At 32.6% G+C, this 19151-nt stretch overlaps 1 protein-coding gene across 6 annotated transcripts in view; it reads right to left on the bottom strand.

The window, feature by feature from the left end:
- DPH6 (diphthamine biosynthesis 6) overlaps nt 1–19151 on the bottom strand; it is a 179224-nt gene that overhangs the window by 155247 nt on the left and 4826 nt on the right. For all 6 annotated transcript variants that reach the window (XM_015864893.2, XM_015864901.2, XM_015864898.2 and 3 more), the window contains exon 3: nt 17401–17594. In XM_015864893.2, coding sequence (XP_015720379.1) covers nt 17401–17594 — 194 coding nt within the window. The remainder of the gene's footprint in view (nt 1–17400; nt 17595–19151) is intronic.

Genomic DNA, 19151 nt, shown 5'->3' with positions numbered 1-19151 from the left:
TTCATTAACAATAAACACTGATCAAATGTAATAACCATAGCCAATATAAGTGGTATGTGAATACTTGAAAAGTCTTGTTAAAAATCAGTGATATGCTAATTATTTATTGTTTTAATACAGATGACTTCATAATTGGATCTACTATTTATTGTTGTCAGGTATGAATAAAAATCAATACAACCACTCTCCTCTTTCCTTTCCCTGCAGAGCACTACCATAAATCACAGTACAAATGGCACAGTAGTTAATTAATCTGAATATATTAGTAATTTTATCAGTATTCTTTGATAATATTTGAATTCGCAGCTACATTTTCTTATTTTCCACCTTCATTTGCAACTTCATCTAATCAAATTTGATTCAGCATCTTTAAAAGTTACAACATGAGAGTTCCTCAACAAGTCTTGATATTTTGAAGCTTTAATTCTAGAAATGTAAGGTTGAATAATGGTAATTCTCTCAGCCAAAGTTGAAAGCTGCTACAGTGAAGCATGTGCAAACTTTATCCACCATTTTCTAATCAAATGTTTTCATATTTTCAATATCAGAATAAAAAGAATTACAGTAATGTAGTTTGATAATCATTGATGACAGTTTGAAGCACACTGTAACCACCACTGCATTGTCTCCTCAATATCAAATAAATGCAAGCCACTGTAAGCCAGATGTATTTCTGGACTTTAAATGCAAGAATGACTAGCAGAACCGTTCAAGTCTAGGAACACAGAGAGATAAATTTCAGTTTTTTGAGGTTTGATCATCTCACAGGAATTTTTAGTATCTGATTTTCCTTAAGATCCTCACTATAAACCTCTAGAAATCTCTTGCCCACAAAATGGAGATTCTGCATCTCAGTAAGTAAAGACCAATTAAGGCCCTGTGTGGTATATCCACAAAAATGAATGGCCAAAACCTGCAAACTTCATTCAGATTTTGAATTAAAAACTGATATTAGAGATTATTTATTCCTGCATGAGTATTCTATGCAAATCTATCTCATCCTACTCATTTTACACAGGCATTTTGCTTTTCAAGTGAAATATGATATTACTTATATTAGCAACAATACAAGTTTGAATCATGTCCTAAAATATAGATTCACATGAAGTCTACCCTACCCTAAATCCAGACAAAGCAGTAAGTGGCAATACTCCAAGAAAAAGCAATATATGCAATCAACACTGCCTCAATCCAGACAAGACCACATGTTAAAGGAGGATTAGTTTGCTTCCCAAAGGTCAAGACAATTTGGATAACAAAAGAGAAAGGAAGGTTCTGCCTTGCAAAAGACTCTGAAAAGGAGACCAAAAAACCAAACAAACAAAAAGAATAACAAGGAAACAAACAAACAAACAAACAAAAAACACAAGAAAAAAACAGAAGGGAAAGTGCTAAAGAAATGTAGAAAATAACAAAAAAGATCAGCATAGAAAAAGCAAAAGTGACAGAAATATGCAGCAAAGTCAAGCTTTCAGGTTATTGTAAATACAATATTGACAAAAATACAGAAAATTCACCCTCCTCTAAAGCACAGCACAAAAATTTCACTTAAAAGTGCCTAAACTGCAAAAATTATTAATTTTATGGTAAAATCTGCACAATCTAGATATATCAACTTGCATAAATCTGAAATATATTTTCAATCTTGCAAAATTCTGACATCATCAGGGCTGTATGCTCAGGTTGCTCTCCAAGTGGCAAAGTTATATCACCTTAAAATTTACGATTAAATTTGTAACTGATTACAGTTGAGAAGAAAATTTTTTCCAATGCAATGAATATAAGGCTTTCCATCCCTAAGGATGAGATGCCTTTAGTCACCATGGGAGTGCCAGAAAGGGTACATGAACATGAATGAGAAGCAGGTTGGTAGATCAGCAGTGTTTTATAAAATAAGAAAAGCATACAGCTTTCTGGGGCAAAAATCAAAGTTAAATGCTAGGAAACAACATGGGAGAGAAATACAGGAATTAGAGAGTAAAAATGGTGAGAAGTATAGATTAAAGAGGATCAGGAAAAGCCTGCCAAGAAAAATCAGGAACCCCATCAGAGGGATAACTTTCATTTAACAGAGGCAGAATGTTTATATCAGGCTTTCAAATGGAATTGTTATTGTTTTACTGGGAGACGCCAGTTTTTAAACTGAGAAGGTTTTATGTTCTTAATGTTTTAAACCAGTGTCTTTATTATCATAAAATTGTATTGTGATTGCAAGCTTAGTAGAAAGAAGTTGAGAATTGCAAACCTACATTCATCTGAAGCAATAAAATACCAGAGGACTTCCATGTGTGGTCTCAGTCAAGAGTTGTTGATACAGTTAACAAAATAACATGAATGTAAAAGTTTTAAATGCATGTACTGACACGAATATAACCTCTTGTCAAACACACCTACCTAAGCATATCAACAAGTGACCAAAGAGAAAGAACAGTTCTATGTTTTGCTGAAATGAGAAACTAGGCATTAAGAGATGACCCGTACCCAATAAAGACGGAAATGTCTGCAGTGAAAATTAAACATGGACAGATCCTGTGTAGGGACAATTCAATTGAAGATCTGTAAATGCTACTATCTTCCACCCTGAAGGAATCAAGAGGACCACTTAAAACCCAATTATTAATTTTGATAAAATATACCTTTCATAAAATAAATTTTTTTTAAAAAAATCTTAGCACAAACCACCTAAGAACAGATTACCTCTCATTTCTTCACCTAAGTATTTTACACACAGGTTGTACTTGAACTGACCTCTTAATATATCAGAAATACAACCTTGCATGTTACTAAGCGGAGAAGAAAAAAAATCTACCAGATTTCAGAAGTTGTGAAAAGAAAACTTCCCCAGAATTAGGAGTTAAACATTTGCTACAAACTAGAGTGCCTAAGCACTGTCTGAAAACAAGCCTGAAAGCAAAAAGGATTCTTTTGGTTCTGGATTTCCTATAGATTCAAGCATTTACTTAGTTATTAATTTTAGAAACACAATACTCTGCTTTGGTCAAAAGCTTAATACTTTTCAAAATTACTTCCATGCAAATAGTAAAATAATAACATATAAAAACTATAAATGCACACAATTCAGGGTAATAGCATGGAAGACCTCATGTTTTTGCAAATTCGACTTCATGCTCAAGTCTGAAGTACGTAAACTACTGAGACAGAAAAGAGAAATATCAGAGCAGGCAACTCTAGGCACATACAGTATCTCGTATTGACTAATATTTCAATGCTGCAGAAGACTACGAAAAAATATTTGAAAATACTTAAGTATATTATTTTGCATTTATATTGCAGCAAAAGAGACTAGTTTCTATTCGATAATGCACTATAACATGGCTTGGCAAAATAATTATGCAGAAAATGAATAGTCCATGGCTGTAGTGACACTGATATCAACATACTGGAAGCAGCTGACAGTAACACAGGACTAAGAATACCTACCAACTGATGGAGCAGCAACTATAAGATAAAACAACAAACGAATCAACTAAATAAAACTTCCCACTGAAACCCTCAATTGCCTCATCAGTACAAACATTTAGCCCATTATACTTTTTTCCTATATATGAAACAGGAGAAGGTTGGAACTAAGCTTGGTAATCCCTTATTTCACATTGGGAAAGCTTTTACTACAAAAGAGAGTGTAGATTCCAGACTCCCTCACGTGCCTGGACCAAAGTGACACGGTTTTATGATTTTTTAGTTACTGGTATTCCACATCATAACATCATTTAGTGCACTGGGAGTTAAAGTATTAGCACACCAGTTCCAGGTACCTGACCAGAGGAGAAGAACTACATTCTCCAGGGGGATTTGCAGTCAGAGAGAACATATAATTCCTGGCAAGGTCACCTGATCGGGCTTTTCATCTTGGCACTCTTCTCCTTTGCTTCTCCTCGCTGCTGCCTGTCCCGACTGCATGCACCACTTCAGTGTTAGTGTAAGGCTTTCAGCTTTTTGGACAGTCTCACTCTCATTATATCTGATTTATTAGCTTTGATTCTAATTATATTATAGTGCGTTACCTTGCATTCCAATACCATATTCAGAAAACTAGTTTGTTTCTCCTCAGATCATTGCCACTGTTTTTAATTATTTGGGGGTCTGCTGTTTCCCTTTTCTGGAGGTGCGAATTTTGCAAAATCCTTCCATCCCACTCATCACGGAACCAGGCCAAACCAGCCCATAAACCACTGACACAAAGGTATGCACATGCATATGTTTTAGGTCTTTTTATCTTCAATTAAAAGTGTTTATACTGCAGAATCAAAAATAAAACAAAATAAAATTACTAAGTATCAGCTATTCACACAATCTTTTGTTTATTCTCCTTGTAGCCGGCTTTGTGATATAATCTTTATCATGTGTTTAAAATCCAGTTTTCCTGTTTCACTTAACTACAAGATAATGCAAAGGAGAGAAAGGAGAGAAAGAACTACACATTTGCTATTTTCAAATTCTCAGTTGCCTGAATCTGTAAATACAATAAAATTAACATACATACGTTGCATTCTCAAGCAACCACTTTCAAAAAGGTGTCAATATTCAGTACATCACATGAAATTACTCTGAACACACAGCATAGGTCATCAAATCCTCAAAACAATTTTATTAAGCATGAGAAGAATTTTTTTCCTCAACTGATGAAGATTTCAAATAATTATCCTCTTCCTCTCTTTGTGATGCTACACACAACAGAATCACTGAAATCTGAATAAATCTTTTCAAATATTTATTATTTAAATGATTGTTTTTTACCCCTTTTTATTAGGGATGAAATTATGTTCAGATCAGAAGATAAACTATTCAGGAAAAGCCACTGAAAACTGGAAAATTAGATTTTATAAACATAACTGTTGAAGTCATTCTACTCCATAAAAGTTAGTTAACTTTTCATTTTCAGTGCCAGAGAACTCGATGTCAAAATACTAAAGCCACCTCACAACTAATAGCACAGATTTAGTATTAAAAAGCAGATCCAAGTCTCAGGGTAAATCTTCCTTTGAAAGCATTTATTGATCTTTCCCTCAGAGCACTGCACACCATTTCTGTACAGAAATACTTTTGAGAATAGTGATGTAAGCAATGAATAAGTCACAATGACAAGTGGATAATAAATAATAACTGACAGACTTTCCTTGAGAACGTAGAACTGGTCTCCAAAGGATAATGAGTAGTAGGATAAAGGTGGGTAAAAGGTGGCAAAAAAGGGTTATTGTAACGTGTGTTGATACACACGCGCACAAATTTTAATTAAAAAAAAAAAAAAGGAACTGGTAGATATCTGAAGTAAGAAAGTTAAAGTATGTGAAATAAAACAAATAATAATTACATGGCTCTGCAGTATAAACTAGCAGAATGAAAGATGATTACATGAACAGTAAGCAAAGTAATTTCAAATTTCAAAAAGCAATAGTTGTCTAGTTCCTAGTTCTGAAAAAAGCATACTGAATTTCTATAAAATATTATGCATCAATACACAATGATATTTTATTTGAGCTGCTATGTTGGCCAGAGAATACAGAAGCTGAAGAAACCCAGAAATACAAAGCCATGCCAAGTAGCTTAAAGTACCTACCTTGATGAAATAATTCTGTAATAACTACTCTGTCCCACAATGGCATCACTGTTTTATCTACCAAACGTACATGACAAAAAAGGCCAACATAGTTTGCAGTACAACAAGTAACTTTCAAACTACTTATTAAGACACTGAGTAAGCAGCACAACCGAAGAAAAACAGCACTACTGACACTCCACAATTCTTTCTGAGAATATTTTTCTTATAAACACAGATAGACTAGTGGGTAACAAGGTAAAACCTTACCACTAGCTTTTGTCAATGAAAATAGCACACACTCAAAAATTCTCCCTTGTGTGATTAAGTTCCATAGAAAGAAAATGTTTCAAAAACATAAGATTTTTTTAAAATCTCATTAAAAGAACACCTTAAAAAAAAAATCTTAACTGTTCAATTTAAAATTAACCATTAGAAGTCCAATGAGTTTGTAAAGATTTTTATAAGTGTTTCCAGTGAGAAAATATAGCAATTCTTTTTCAGATACATGATGTTATATTTTAGACCACAATTTTTATTTTTTTTTAACTTAAAGGTACTGTTATAACATAGACAACTGTTAACCAGTAAAACTGATGGCCTATTTGGATACTTATAATTTTCTATAAAGAAAAGACTACCAACACTCAGTCTCCGCATCTTTTGGTATTTCAGAACCAAAGAAATACTGAAAATTGAAATCAAGATGATATTCAGTCATAGCCTACACTGTATCAGCTCACCTTTTATGAAAGGACATCTGAAAAATGGTTTAGTGATCATGGTGTAGGGAGCCTGCTTTGGCAGGGGGGTTGGACTCGATCTCTAGAGGTCCCTTCCAACCCCTACAATTCTGTGATCATGCTTATGCATATTATTTAAAATAAGTATGATTCAACTAAAGAGGTAACTTGAGCTCTACTGTCCTTCACTCAATATTTCACACATAATCAAACTAGATGAAATCAAGTTTGAGGGGAAGTAATCGTAGTAAGGTGGGATAAAATTATCATTGACATTTTTAACTAAAAAATAAAACTACGCAGAATAAATAGGACATTTTCAATCAATATGTGTAGTGGCTGCTCTGTTTAATTCTTTGCCCAGTCTTGGTAAATAATGCCTATTCTCAATAGACAGAAAAATTGTACTTAATTGTCTCCAATAATGCAATTTAAATTTAATTAACTTGAAATTTAATTTGCTAGTTTCATTGCAAGAAAATATAATTTATTGTTTTTATTTTACATATGGACATCAACTTATCTGTCTCAAAAGCCAGTTTAAGGTTGAATCCTTCTCTAAGGCTAACCAGAAAACTCTTTTAAAAAAATCATCCATATTTATTTTCTTTACTGCACGAATGACTTGAAGTTCTATTTTAAAAAATTAAACCACATCTAAAGTAGGCATTGAATGATTAAGAATGAAATTTATCTAACATTTTTCTAATACTCAATTTCTGCCCTGTCTTCAAGAGTCAAATTTTCAATATCACTATAGCGGTTCTAAAAAAACCTCATGTTACAGCCATGCTTGTAGGAGAGAAAAAAAAAAAAAAAAAGGAAAAAAAAAAAGCAAAAAACTCACGCCATTTTACTAAAACAGAAAGAAGGAAAGGAAAAAGAAAGAGAAAAGGAGAGAATAAATTTTAAAGAGATCAACAAGTTTCTGTCAGTATTACAAAAGTAACGGTGCATGAAGAAGCTCATTATCAAAAATGAAACAAACAAAGAAATCAATATGTAGGATTAGCAATAATTGTGCAATCTGTGCAAGGACTAAGCTTCATTCACAATTCTACTTATATTTAGAGTTATGTAAAGTCATTTTGCCCAATTTAACATTACATTTTTTTCCAGGAGAATAATATTTGCTTTACTGAAACAAACAATGAAACCAATCTACCCCAAAGTCTGTAACCTTTTTATGTTAATAGGTAATACTTTAGAGGTACTCTCTGTATTAGCCAGTGCACATTATGCCATAATAGTGACATTCCAGTATATGAAATCACACAAGCTGGCACAAAGAAAAGATCGCATATGATAAGTAGAGATTATCCATTAAATTAGGCAGACAAAAAAATTAAAAATAAAATCAAAGCTTGGACACACTGCATTTTCAAAGCATCTTGCCTCGTCACGGATAGCCATTTTAATTTCATCTTCATTTTTACCAAATCTCAAATACTGTAGAAAGCGGCTTTTGATGTACTATTTACTCCAAAAGAATTATGATTTGTTAGAAAAAAAGTTCTGAAGATGTATCAGGCTGGTGCTTTTATCTATCTACTGTTCCAAACAAACTAAGGGATGTGGGCAGCCGTGCGTTTTACACAAATCATTAGAGATACAGGAATGTTTTGAATAGCCATCAACAGTTACATCATTAACTATAATTTACTACAACGACTTATGATTTTCAATTCATAGAAGTGCATTAAGAGTTGGTTCTACGTGTACATTAACACTCCCCATCCTAAAATAAATCCATTTAACTTTTCACAGAATGACTTTTATGATGTTGTTATAGAATTAGCAAATTGTAGTTAAAACATTTATTTTTTAAAAAGTCATATGTTTTTATTGTAGTTTATAGTATTTAAATGGTAGAATGAGAGTGCGAATACACATGTATGAGAGTGCTGGGAACATGTGTATTAACCCTGTCCAATAAGTTCTGCAGAAAACACAGAATAAAAGGTATTTGCATATTAAGCTATAATGAGGTAAAAGAGAAATCTACATTGTAAATCAGTTTTGGATACAAATCAATACTAATGAACTACAATTACTTCAGTCAGTGTGTGAATTAAAACAACATCATTAGTAAAGCTTAGGTGTTCTGCTGGTAAGCACATCACAGACCATGCAAGATCTAGTTTAAGGTAAACAGTAAGTACAAAAAGGAAGTTTCAGATTATTTTGTTATGAAGCTCCACATAAAAACAAACATACACACACTTCAAGAAAACCTTCAGAACTCAAAATCCTATCCAGCTTTAATGACTGCCCCGAACGCCTGACAAAATTTCAGTTTTTCTCTAGATAATGATGAGAGCTTCTAAACCTGCAAGAGGATTCAGAATATTCTCCTTTGTTCTCTTTATTTTATATAATACAGTCAGTGAAAATCAAAATGTTTCCTTTAGAAAAATGGGGCTTTGTTTGAGTTAAAAATAAATCTAAATACACCATTCTTTACCTGAATGCTCAAAACCAGCTGTAAGGAGTAAGCACATAAGGAGGAACTATAGAGGGCACTGTTGCTCCAGTTTTCTAGAGTTACAATTGAGAAAAGGCCCAAAAGCAAACTGCCAGAAAATAAAGAAAGAAAGAAAAAGATTCCAGAGTTAGAGCATGCAAATGCACCACACCTAACAGGTAGTAAGGCAAAAAGACTGAAGATGTGTTTCTGAAGGAAAACGGACTGAATAAAAGTTTATATAATGGAACATCAGACTACTAGGCATACTGGAGCACACACATCTGACGTTTTCCTTTGTAGCACTTTCCATGGAGTAGGTAACTAATCACAGAACTGCCTTATCCTTTGCAAACAGCAACCTGGTTCAGGAATCCTAATCGTAATCCACATGAAAAGGAGTAATGACTGTTCTGCAGTTCTACAGATAGAATTTATCAACACAAAGACAACACAAAGGATCTCCATACAGCACAGCTATCTGTAAAAGGCCAATTCTGCTTTATTTCTTTTGTAATGACAGATACAAATCAATCATTTCTATTTTGAAAATAGTCATGTTGGTGCAATACAAATCAAATGAAATCCTATCCTTTCCAGAAGAATCATCTCTAAAAACACTAATCATCTCTAAAAACAATCAGAAAATGTCCAGCTGAAAGCAATGGGAGCATGCAATTGCTGTGTGTATGACATTTATATCAAACAGAGGGGTCATTAAATAAGTTAGCTTAAATAAATTAGTAACTGCATAAGAAAGCAAAATGAATTCTACACAAAGAATGATCAGAGATGCAAAAATTTATGAAGACGATTTTGATAAATGTTTTACTGTTCAATTATATATAAGCTCTCCTTTCTTTGATTGCATTTGATTAGAATTAACTGCAATTATATTTCATTAAAAACTAATAAATTTTAAAGCATGTATTACTGCTGCCTAATGAGAAATATAAACAATACAAAGCAGCCAGGTGCTGCAGCACAGAATAGGACTATATTTTTTCTTTATTTTATTTTTTAAATTTTTATCCTTTAAAAGGAGGGTAAAGGTTCCATGTACTGAACTACTGAAATAAGATAAGGATAGTACCATTCACTTAAATGAAACTGTAGAGGAGAAAGGTGTTGCTCATTTTTCGACAACTTGCTGGCAAAAAACACAAGCAGCACATTTTATTGTACTATAGGAAAAGATATTGGACTTTTAAGAACACAGACTTGAATTTCCATTTAAAGAGAAAAGGCTAGAAGAAAGATATTTTCAAATCAAATTAGGCAATGACTGTGTAGTAAACCAAAGAATAACTGCTAACAGAGAAGATGCTCAAGTAAACAGACAAAACACCTACCTGAAAACTGTCCATACTATGTGTGTGAATGAACAAAGCCAGCAAAACTGAAACCATACACAATGCCTGTGGATACTCACTCACAACCTTATGCATAAAAACTGTGACAGAAATTATGAAGGAATTGTGTTTATAAGCACATAAAGACAGAGGTACCACACAAAAAGTATCTGCCACAAAAAATGAAAACTTTTTTTCAAATATACATACAATATGGCAAGAATAAACAACAGAAGTAAATTTACCAACTAAGATCCCAATTTCTTCATGGATACAAAGATTTTAGATTCCTTGTAAGTGATTTAAGTGATAATTTCAAGGAAATAAAAGATAAATCATTTAAAAAAGAAAAAAACAAAAAAAACAACAAAAAAAAACCCACCAAACTGAAGTACATCTGAGAAACAGGTTTCATCCAGATTTTTCCATATTCTGATTCCAAAAATACAGTTTATAGCTTCCACAAATGAAATATAAATAGGGAAAGTTTACTAAACTTCACATTGGTGTATGTGTTGTATATAGGCTAATTCTGTTTTAAATTGAAATTATTTTGTGATTGCTGAACACACTACCAGTCTAGCAATCTATTTAGCTACTGGTTTACATTAGCATCACTTCTGATCCACATTCCAATTTTATTTAAAAAGCTTCGTCTTACTCTATTGTTTTCAAGGACTAGTGAAGTCTCACTATTTTCATGCTCCTCTTTAAGTGCTGTATGCACGTCATCAAAGCCAGCTTTTCTTAGCCACAAGGTATTAATAAAAGAAGTTAATATTAACCCATTAAACAAACAACAACATTAGACTAACGTTGCTGAAGTACTTAATTTAAAATATGTTAGTTCTATGTAAAACTTCACTGCAATTTAACTCAGAAATTTTGTAGCTCATTCCTACAGACATGCAATTGAATCCAAATGGAGCTGTAACTGTGGCTGTTGAGTCTATGCATGTCACTTAAACAAAACTCAAACCATGAAAAAAGTTTTGATAACATTTATAAAATTGACTTAAACATTTTAATGTATTTTTCCATTTAACTACAATACTGAATGCCAAAACGTTAATAGATAACTCTCTAAATATTCAAGATATTTAACAAGATATGCGAGATTCCTTTCTCCCCATGCAATACAGAACATTAAAACCAATTTTACTATCGTAATTTATTCAAAGCTTGATTATGAGCAATAGCTGCTAGAAGAAATACCGCATTGTTGATTCATATACAACCATTTCACTTAACTGCATTGGATAATAGCAGTGCTCCTAGAGGAGCATAAAAGCTAAGTGATTAGAAGTCATTACTGTTAATTAGCATTCACTTTACATTGATAGGGATGAACCTTTTCTGCACTGAACAAATGGAAAGCTTTTATCTGAACGTCTGCCAAACCTGGTCAAGGTAGGCACTGGAATAAAGTGTCAGTGACCACTAAGTAGAATTCAAAACAACAATAATAAAAAAGCAAAACAAAATTCAAGGATGTATCATCATCCAATTAGTGAGATTCAGTTTTTAAACAGGAAAAGGTTTGAAGGGAATGAATAAAACTGGAAACTCATACTTCACATTCTGCAATCTCACTGATAAAAGGAGGAAATGTGTGTTTATCAAACTTGCTGTGACTGCACGGTTCATTGGGCGTCTTGTAAACAATGCCTGGCTGCCTATTTCCAAATGCACGTGAGAATCCTGCAACCCAGAGCATCATACAAGCAAGCAAGGTCATACAAGAGATGCCCTGGAAATGGGAAATTAGGAAAACCTGGCAATCAGGGGTTTAAAGCTGACCAGAACAAGCCCTCAGGCTTGTTTACCATCTTTCACCACCAGCCTGACTGTCTCTGCTTATTCAATATTAACATAACACGAATGAGAGTGAGTGAAAAAAACTCCACACCTAACACAAAGAAATATAATGACTTTTGTTTTTGTTTACATGAAGCTCAACATTTCTCACGGTAAGAAACTACCTCAAACATTGCTCAAGATCCCATTCTTGAAGGAAAATTGACCCCTCCTGAATAGCTTAGATGAGGCAGAGAATGACAGGCATCCTGTTGACTACAAAATTTCCTTCTTCCCACCTCATTTTAAAATTCAATCTAAAAAAAAAAAAAAACAACAAACCAAACAACAACAAAAAAAAACCTGTCCCCTGAATGAAACAAGACGTATAATTATTTTTACAGCACCAAAAAGCACAGCCAACAATGTGATTACTTCTTACCCTCTTCCCTTAACTCATCTTCTCATTCACTGCTGCTGACAATAGTCATCCCTTTGATGGAAAAAGCCACTCCAGAATTTAAAGTAAAAAATAAAACAAAGTCAATTAAAATAATAATAATTAAATCAATTGAATATGAAGAGTGCAATGGGACAATTAACATTCTCACAGACAAATTCACTCCAAAAGGACAGTGGAGGAACAGTCACTCTAGATAAATTTAGTGCATACTGCATGAAAAAAAAAAAAAAGGCATAAAATATTTTGTCTGAAAAAATAATGTGACTTTATAAACAAGCATTGGTGGGTATTTCTTATAAGGGATGGAAGCCATTTTATAAAATTTCTAAAAGTTCATATATCACATTAATATCTGTAGTCAAAAAGAAATGTGCTAAAAAAATAAGGCATCCAAATATTTACTTAACCAATACAACAAACAGAGGGCACAAAATAAGCCAAATTTCATTGTTTCATTTACTGTATTTTAGAATCTTTTTTTCAATACTGACATTATGATTTATTTTTTTTTTTTGTTCTAGTGGATTCTGCTTCAATCCCTGAAGTATATGTGAAGTTAAATACAAAACGCACATTGCTCACATTTTGCAACAATTATAAAATATGGTAATTACTTAAAAAAACTTACATAGACAAATACTTCTTCCTCTAATTTAATCTCTCTCAAAATTTCTGAGAAATATGACTTGAAGAAATTAGCCTATAACATACACAAATAATTCAAACTGCAACAGAACAAACACCAGATTTTCCTCAACTGAAAAAAAACCAAACAAACAAAAAAAAAAACCCAGCTCAAGAAACTAGAACAGAACTGTTCCAATCCCTCTGAATTCCATCAGTAAATGGATGATGTTACCTCTTTTTTCCTAATTTTCATAAAATATAAAAATAATTTGTAGAACATCATGCTTAAGTCCCCACATTAAAGATTCTTGAATAGCTGGTAATATTTAGATCATTAAGACTCCTAAGAAAGTTTACAAACCTTACTCACATATGCTGAATGTATGCAATTACTCCTAATCCTGGAAATACTACCACTGAAGACAAAGGGAGACCATAAAAATGGATACCTATACACCTAACGATTATTTCTAAATATGTCACTGTCTGTTTCATAACACATTTTTTGCAGTGAGGTAATACTTGTTGTGGAAGTAGATTCAGACTTCAATAGATTTATTCATGCTTTTTTTTTTTTTTTTTTTTTTTTTTTTTTTAAATCTAGGAGCACCCACCCAAAAGTTTGGCTGCACAGCATCCACAATGTCAGTCATCAGAACTGAATCTGAGAACTCATTTTACCCATTGACTACAGCAGCTCAGTTCTGCAGATCAGTGAAAGGAAGACTATTCCTATATCCTTTCGTAACATGGAAGAATATTTGCAATAATGACGAACTGCAAGATTTATTTTCAATAAGGGAATTAATGCCTAAACAAAGGACAAAGAATAATCTTGTATTCCATTCTCAAGCCTCCCTCTCAAGCCCCATCTCTGTGACAAAAGTAAAGGTTATTTTGTTTAAAACATTTCATAAATCCAGTACACTCAGCATCAACTCTTATTTTTCCATATGATGATCAATGGATGATACCATAACTAATAATCCCTCCGTCCTGAGTTCCGAACTATTAATTTCTTTCAAGTATAACTTTAGGAACCCCTAATCTCATAGGTTCATATTCTCATAGGTTATGAACCCACAAAATGCAAAGCAAAAACAACAGACACAAGTAACATTTTTAAACAGAAAATACACTGAAAATCAACTTACATACTTTATAATAGACATACACAAATATATGACCCAAATATATTACAAGGAAGCAATAAACAGAAACAAGTTTTCAAAATACTAATTAAAAACAAACAAAAAAAAAAAAACAAAAAAAACCCACATGAAATTATTGAAAAATATTAAAGAAAAAGATGAAGAATATCTTGAAGAAAACAACTGTTTAGCCAGATAGTTCTAGATTTTTACAAATTACCCCAGCAGTGGAAACTTACCAAAAAAAGCAAAGCTTTCACAAAGCAGAGCAGATAAGGCAAGAAATATGAAAGAGAAGACAACAATTTACTGAATCCTAGAAGTAAAACTAGTTATCTTGCATTGGATTTTAGAATCTGGATGCTGCAAAAACTGCTGCCCTGGACATAGGTCTAAGTTATCGACCCATGGGGTACAAAACACAACCTAACATTCAATAGAAAACAATTCAACACTCAAGACATCTCACACTGCTTCACCATTATGTGCTTGAATAAAACATCAATGCACTGTTTGGACAATATTGTAACTACACTGAAAAGGGACAAAGTAGTTAAATAGCTTGTATTGAGCAGTGCATTACAGGAAAGTTTCTTTAAAAACCCCTCCCTGCTTCATTCTTTCTAATCATTAAAAAGAACAACATTGTTCTCACACTTCAAAAAGCAGTGACATGGTAAAACCCTGAAGGATAATTCAGATAACTAAGAAACCCTAATGCTGGAGAATAACAGTTTGCTGAAGAAAGCCCCAAGATGCGAAGCAACAAACACGTGCAAACTGGGAGTAAGTGCTCAAAATACAGGATAATGGATAATAAATTAAGTTATTTATTAGATTTCAGAATCTGCACATCTTACAAAGTAAAAATATTGCTATCAGGTGAGGACTGCCTGGTTAGACATCACATAAATACTCTAATATGCTTCATAATATGTAATGGATAAAGATGATCTAAAAGAGGACATTAGGCAAGTGGAACGTAAACATAAATTTACTTCATAAATATGAAATCAATCATCTGAGTTTATGACAAGAAAATTAACTGGTTTATAGTCATCAACAGTCAATATCACTTTTCGAATCCTGGACTGTTACCCTGGGTACCTAGCACTGCAAAGGAATGTTTAATTTCTTAAAAGTCACATTAACAAGATGTATTTATAAACATCAAATGCACTTAGTTTCATCACATTATTGTTTCAAATATGGTTTAAATTGTTTAGTAAAAAGAAATAAAAATAAGTACTTTCAATGCAAGTATTCTTTACCATGTGAAAGCAAAATTTGTTAAGCAATTTTCAACTCAATACACCTTTCCTCAACAATTATTCACAAATCATTTGACAGAAAAACACAGCTATGTTACTTTCACCAACGTTTTGAAATTATGACCACTTAAGGATGCATTCTTACAAAACTCCTTCAGAATTCCCCTCCTGCCTTCAACATAGAGCAAACTGAGATATATTAACATACCTGGGGGGAAAAAAAAAGTCATAAAGAGAAATCACCATTAATTAAAATTTACACAGTAAAGGTATAAAACTACAGTTATAAATAGAAGTGAAAAGTTTAAAATAGAAAGCTTTCAAAGTTACTTTCAACACAGAAAAAAGTTTAATATTTTCTTTAAAATTAAAAATACAAAGAGTTACAACTCCTGCAGATTATGAACCTCTGATAATTACGCAGTTACTCATCAGAATAGATAAGACTTCTACTGAAACTCTGCACTGAAGTTTCATAGATCTGGCCATAAGAGCATGTTTATCTAAAAACTAACATAGAAACAAAATATTGTTAATATTTGTGCCTTTAAAATATCATGCAGTGGAATTAATGTTTCTGTACAGGAAAGAAATAGATATTTGGTTCCAGACAACTTGATAACATCTCTTTCAGCTATAGTTATAATTACCATGTATTAACTTCCAAAGCAGAACTTGTCATGATTTAACATTAGCATTAATTTATGTCAAGCATCCATTTCTCCAAAGACAGCAAGGATCGAAAAGGAAGTATGATCTTAATTGCCATTAATCTGACCATTTTTAATTAAATTGATCAGTAATTTATTATCTTACACAGCGGCAGAAAGCTGCTATCATGCAGCTTTAAGAGACAGTCTAGGCTAGTCCCTATAATTTCTAATACTATCATGGTGCAAAAATTGTATAAAAGTGCTGTGCCATATTTCTTTCAATTCCAATACTACATTCTATTTAAAAATTCCATGAAACACTCTAGGGCACAATACAGCCCACATGCACTATTCTCCTCTGGAGTAGTCTCATACTCAACACAGGTACATGATCTCGATTTTCTCTGCCAAAGATGTTTAGAAAAACATAACAACCAATTTCAGCATTGGTTCAGGAAGCAGTCTGCACATAAGCCACATTCTTACTCTAATCTGCATGTTATTTTTTTTTTTATTGAACAAAGAATAAACCTAAAGCTTTCAGCCTTAAACCTCAGTTCAATGAGAAAAAATGAAGGAGGAAATGCTCAGTACCTGAACTGAAGACAAGAAATATCTTCAGTTGAAGGTTCAGAAAGTAGTCTATCAGCTTTATCCATAAAAGTAAATACGTATTTATTTTTATTTATAATTATTTATTATATATAATTTATATTTATTTTTAGAAACAATAAACATGTTTTCCTATACATTGTATTGTTTTAGTACCATGCAGTGCAGTCACAACTATCATGTTATATATTAGCATATAGTTACAGGGCTACCAGAAGCAAAACCAGTAGAACCATAATTGTAAAACATTCCTTAATACTTTGTGCACTATCTGCAACACGCAAACACACAGATTCTAGACTATATAGCACATGCACAACCAAATGGAAACATCTAGATGCTTTTTTCCATACACTGATAAAAGCAGAAATGCCCTCACAATTCTCTTTTTCAAGTAATCAAACAACACATTTCAAATATGAAAGTATATATACATTCGGGTTCAGCCTGAAATGTGGATTAATATGACTTACATTGGAAGAAAAAGGATAAAGTGAATAAAGTTACACTATATATTTACAGTGCAAGGAAGAAAAAAATAATGGACATTAAACTTTTAAATGTGTGACTGCTGAAAACTTTTCTCAAAGCTTTCCTCAGTGGATCATTTACCTAAATTCACAAATGAGTTGAACTATTTAAACAATCAAGGCATATTGAAGCAACACACCTGTCCTCAAGTATTTCATACTTTTCATTCATCATCATACCTTAACAAGTTTCAAGAGGTGGTAAAGATCTTCGACCTCATCTTCCTGACATGTCGTATACACTTTTCCAGTATTTATGCTGGTACCCTTTATGAAACAACGATAGAGTGGCAAATCCATTGCATCAGCATACAGATCAATGGCATGGTGTCCTACTGTCTGATACATGTAGCTGTCCAATTCATCTGTCTGCCCTGCCACAGTTAAGAAATAATCTCATTAGCTACATAATTTCAACAGTTAAAAATAATCATAATACTTCAAAGCACTGAAAAATATCTAGATGTTAATACTGTTTGGTTCAAAAACAGATGTTTATTGACATTAATTCTATAAATATGGGGAGGGGAAAAAAAAAAAAGATGTTTTTTTGTTTTTCTCAACCCAACAGACATGTGTCAAGAATACACTGCCTATTTGGAAATTGTGGAGTCTGCTTCTCCTTCCCTGCTTCATCCAAATATCCAAGACTGGTCCAATTCTTCTCTTATTCATATGGTAATTCAATTAGGAGTACACCTCAGAGACACAAACCCAAGTGCATTTCAGCATATTCAGTGCAAGAAATTCTGAATGCATTGCAACACTGTAAGTAAGTAATGGCTTGTCACAATTTTCAAAATTTTCTGTGTTTACATCATTTTCATGGCCACTGAGAGACAAGAGCAAATTATTTGAGCCAAAGTGGAATAAAAGTAGATTGCTACAATGTTCTGACATTGATTAACATTCAAAAAGAAGAGAAAATTTCTTACAGTACCAAGTCCTTTGTACCTTCACTCATTCTAATAACCAAACTTAGCAGCAAGGATCTGATCACATTCTATTGTCTTAATCAGGACAAAAAAAGGTAACTGAAATTTCTTACAAGCAGTTTGTAGCTAACAAATGGAGAAAGAAAAAAAAAAAAAACAGTTAAAATGCAGCATCATAGATTAAAAATAAATCTTAAACTGTTTCTATATAAAATCTTTCAAATAAGATAAGTTAAAAATATCGCTGAAATTTCCATCTCATTTGTTAAGCTATCTCAGTTTATTGTTTTAATGCTAATCTATCATACAGGAACTTCTCTTAATTTACACATTAACACTTAAAGCTGCTCTGCTGTACATCTAGCACATCTTGAGAAGGGTCTGTAATACTGATCAAGGTAACTAATTTGTGACATAACAATTAGATCATGTCACATTTGATGCCATACAATAGTTACAGTATTTGCTTAAAATGGGCAAATCCAAAAACATAATCACAACTAAGCAACCTAAACCAGAATAGTTGATTTAAAAGAAAAGTCAGTATTTTCCAACATAAATAAAACATGACAAGGTCTTTAAACCAATATTCAGTTCAGAATACATAGGTTTTTTATTAATTGAGACTCTCCAGGCAGCAGTGGTGCAAGATAAAATAAAATGAATGGCAGAGAATCTGCCATTGCCTGAAGCACCTCAATTAACTTTCCACAAAATATCCAAACTACACACTTAAAGACAGCATTTTATGATTTTAATGACAGTATTCTACATTTCTGATGGGGATAAATTAGTTTAAAGACAACTTATTTCAATGAGATTATACATGATTATGTGCTAGCTATGAAGAAAATAAATTGTTCCTGTACTCCCAAGCATTTTCTAGGCCTGTCCATGATTTATTTGTGATGTCAGCTCCCATTTTCTCTCACCTTCTCTGCATACTTTCCTAACATGTAGTTACCAGGTTAACTGTTGATGGATTGAACAGTTAAC

This window comes from Coturnix japonica, chromosome 5 (genome assembly GCF_001577835.2).
Source record: "Coturnix japonica isolate 7356 chromosome 5, Coturnix japonica 2.1, whole genome shotgun sequence".
Classification (NCBI taxonomy): Eukaryota; Metazoa; Chordata; class Aves; order Galliformes; family Phasianidae; genus Coturnix; species Coturnix japonica.
The sequence above is the reverse complement of the archived record's forward strand: the minus strand, read 5'-3'. Positions and strand labels throughout refer to the sequence as shown.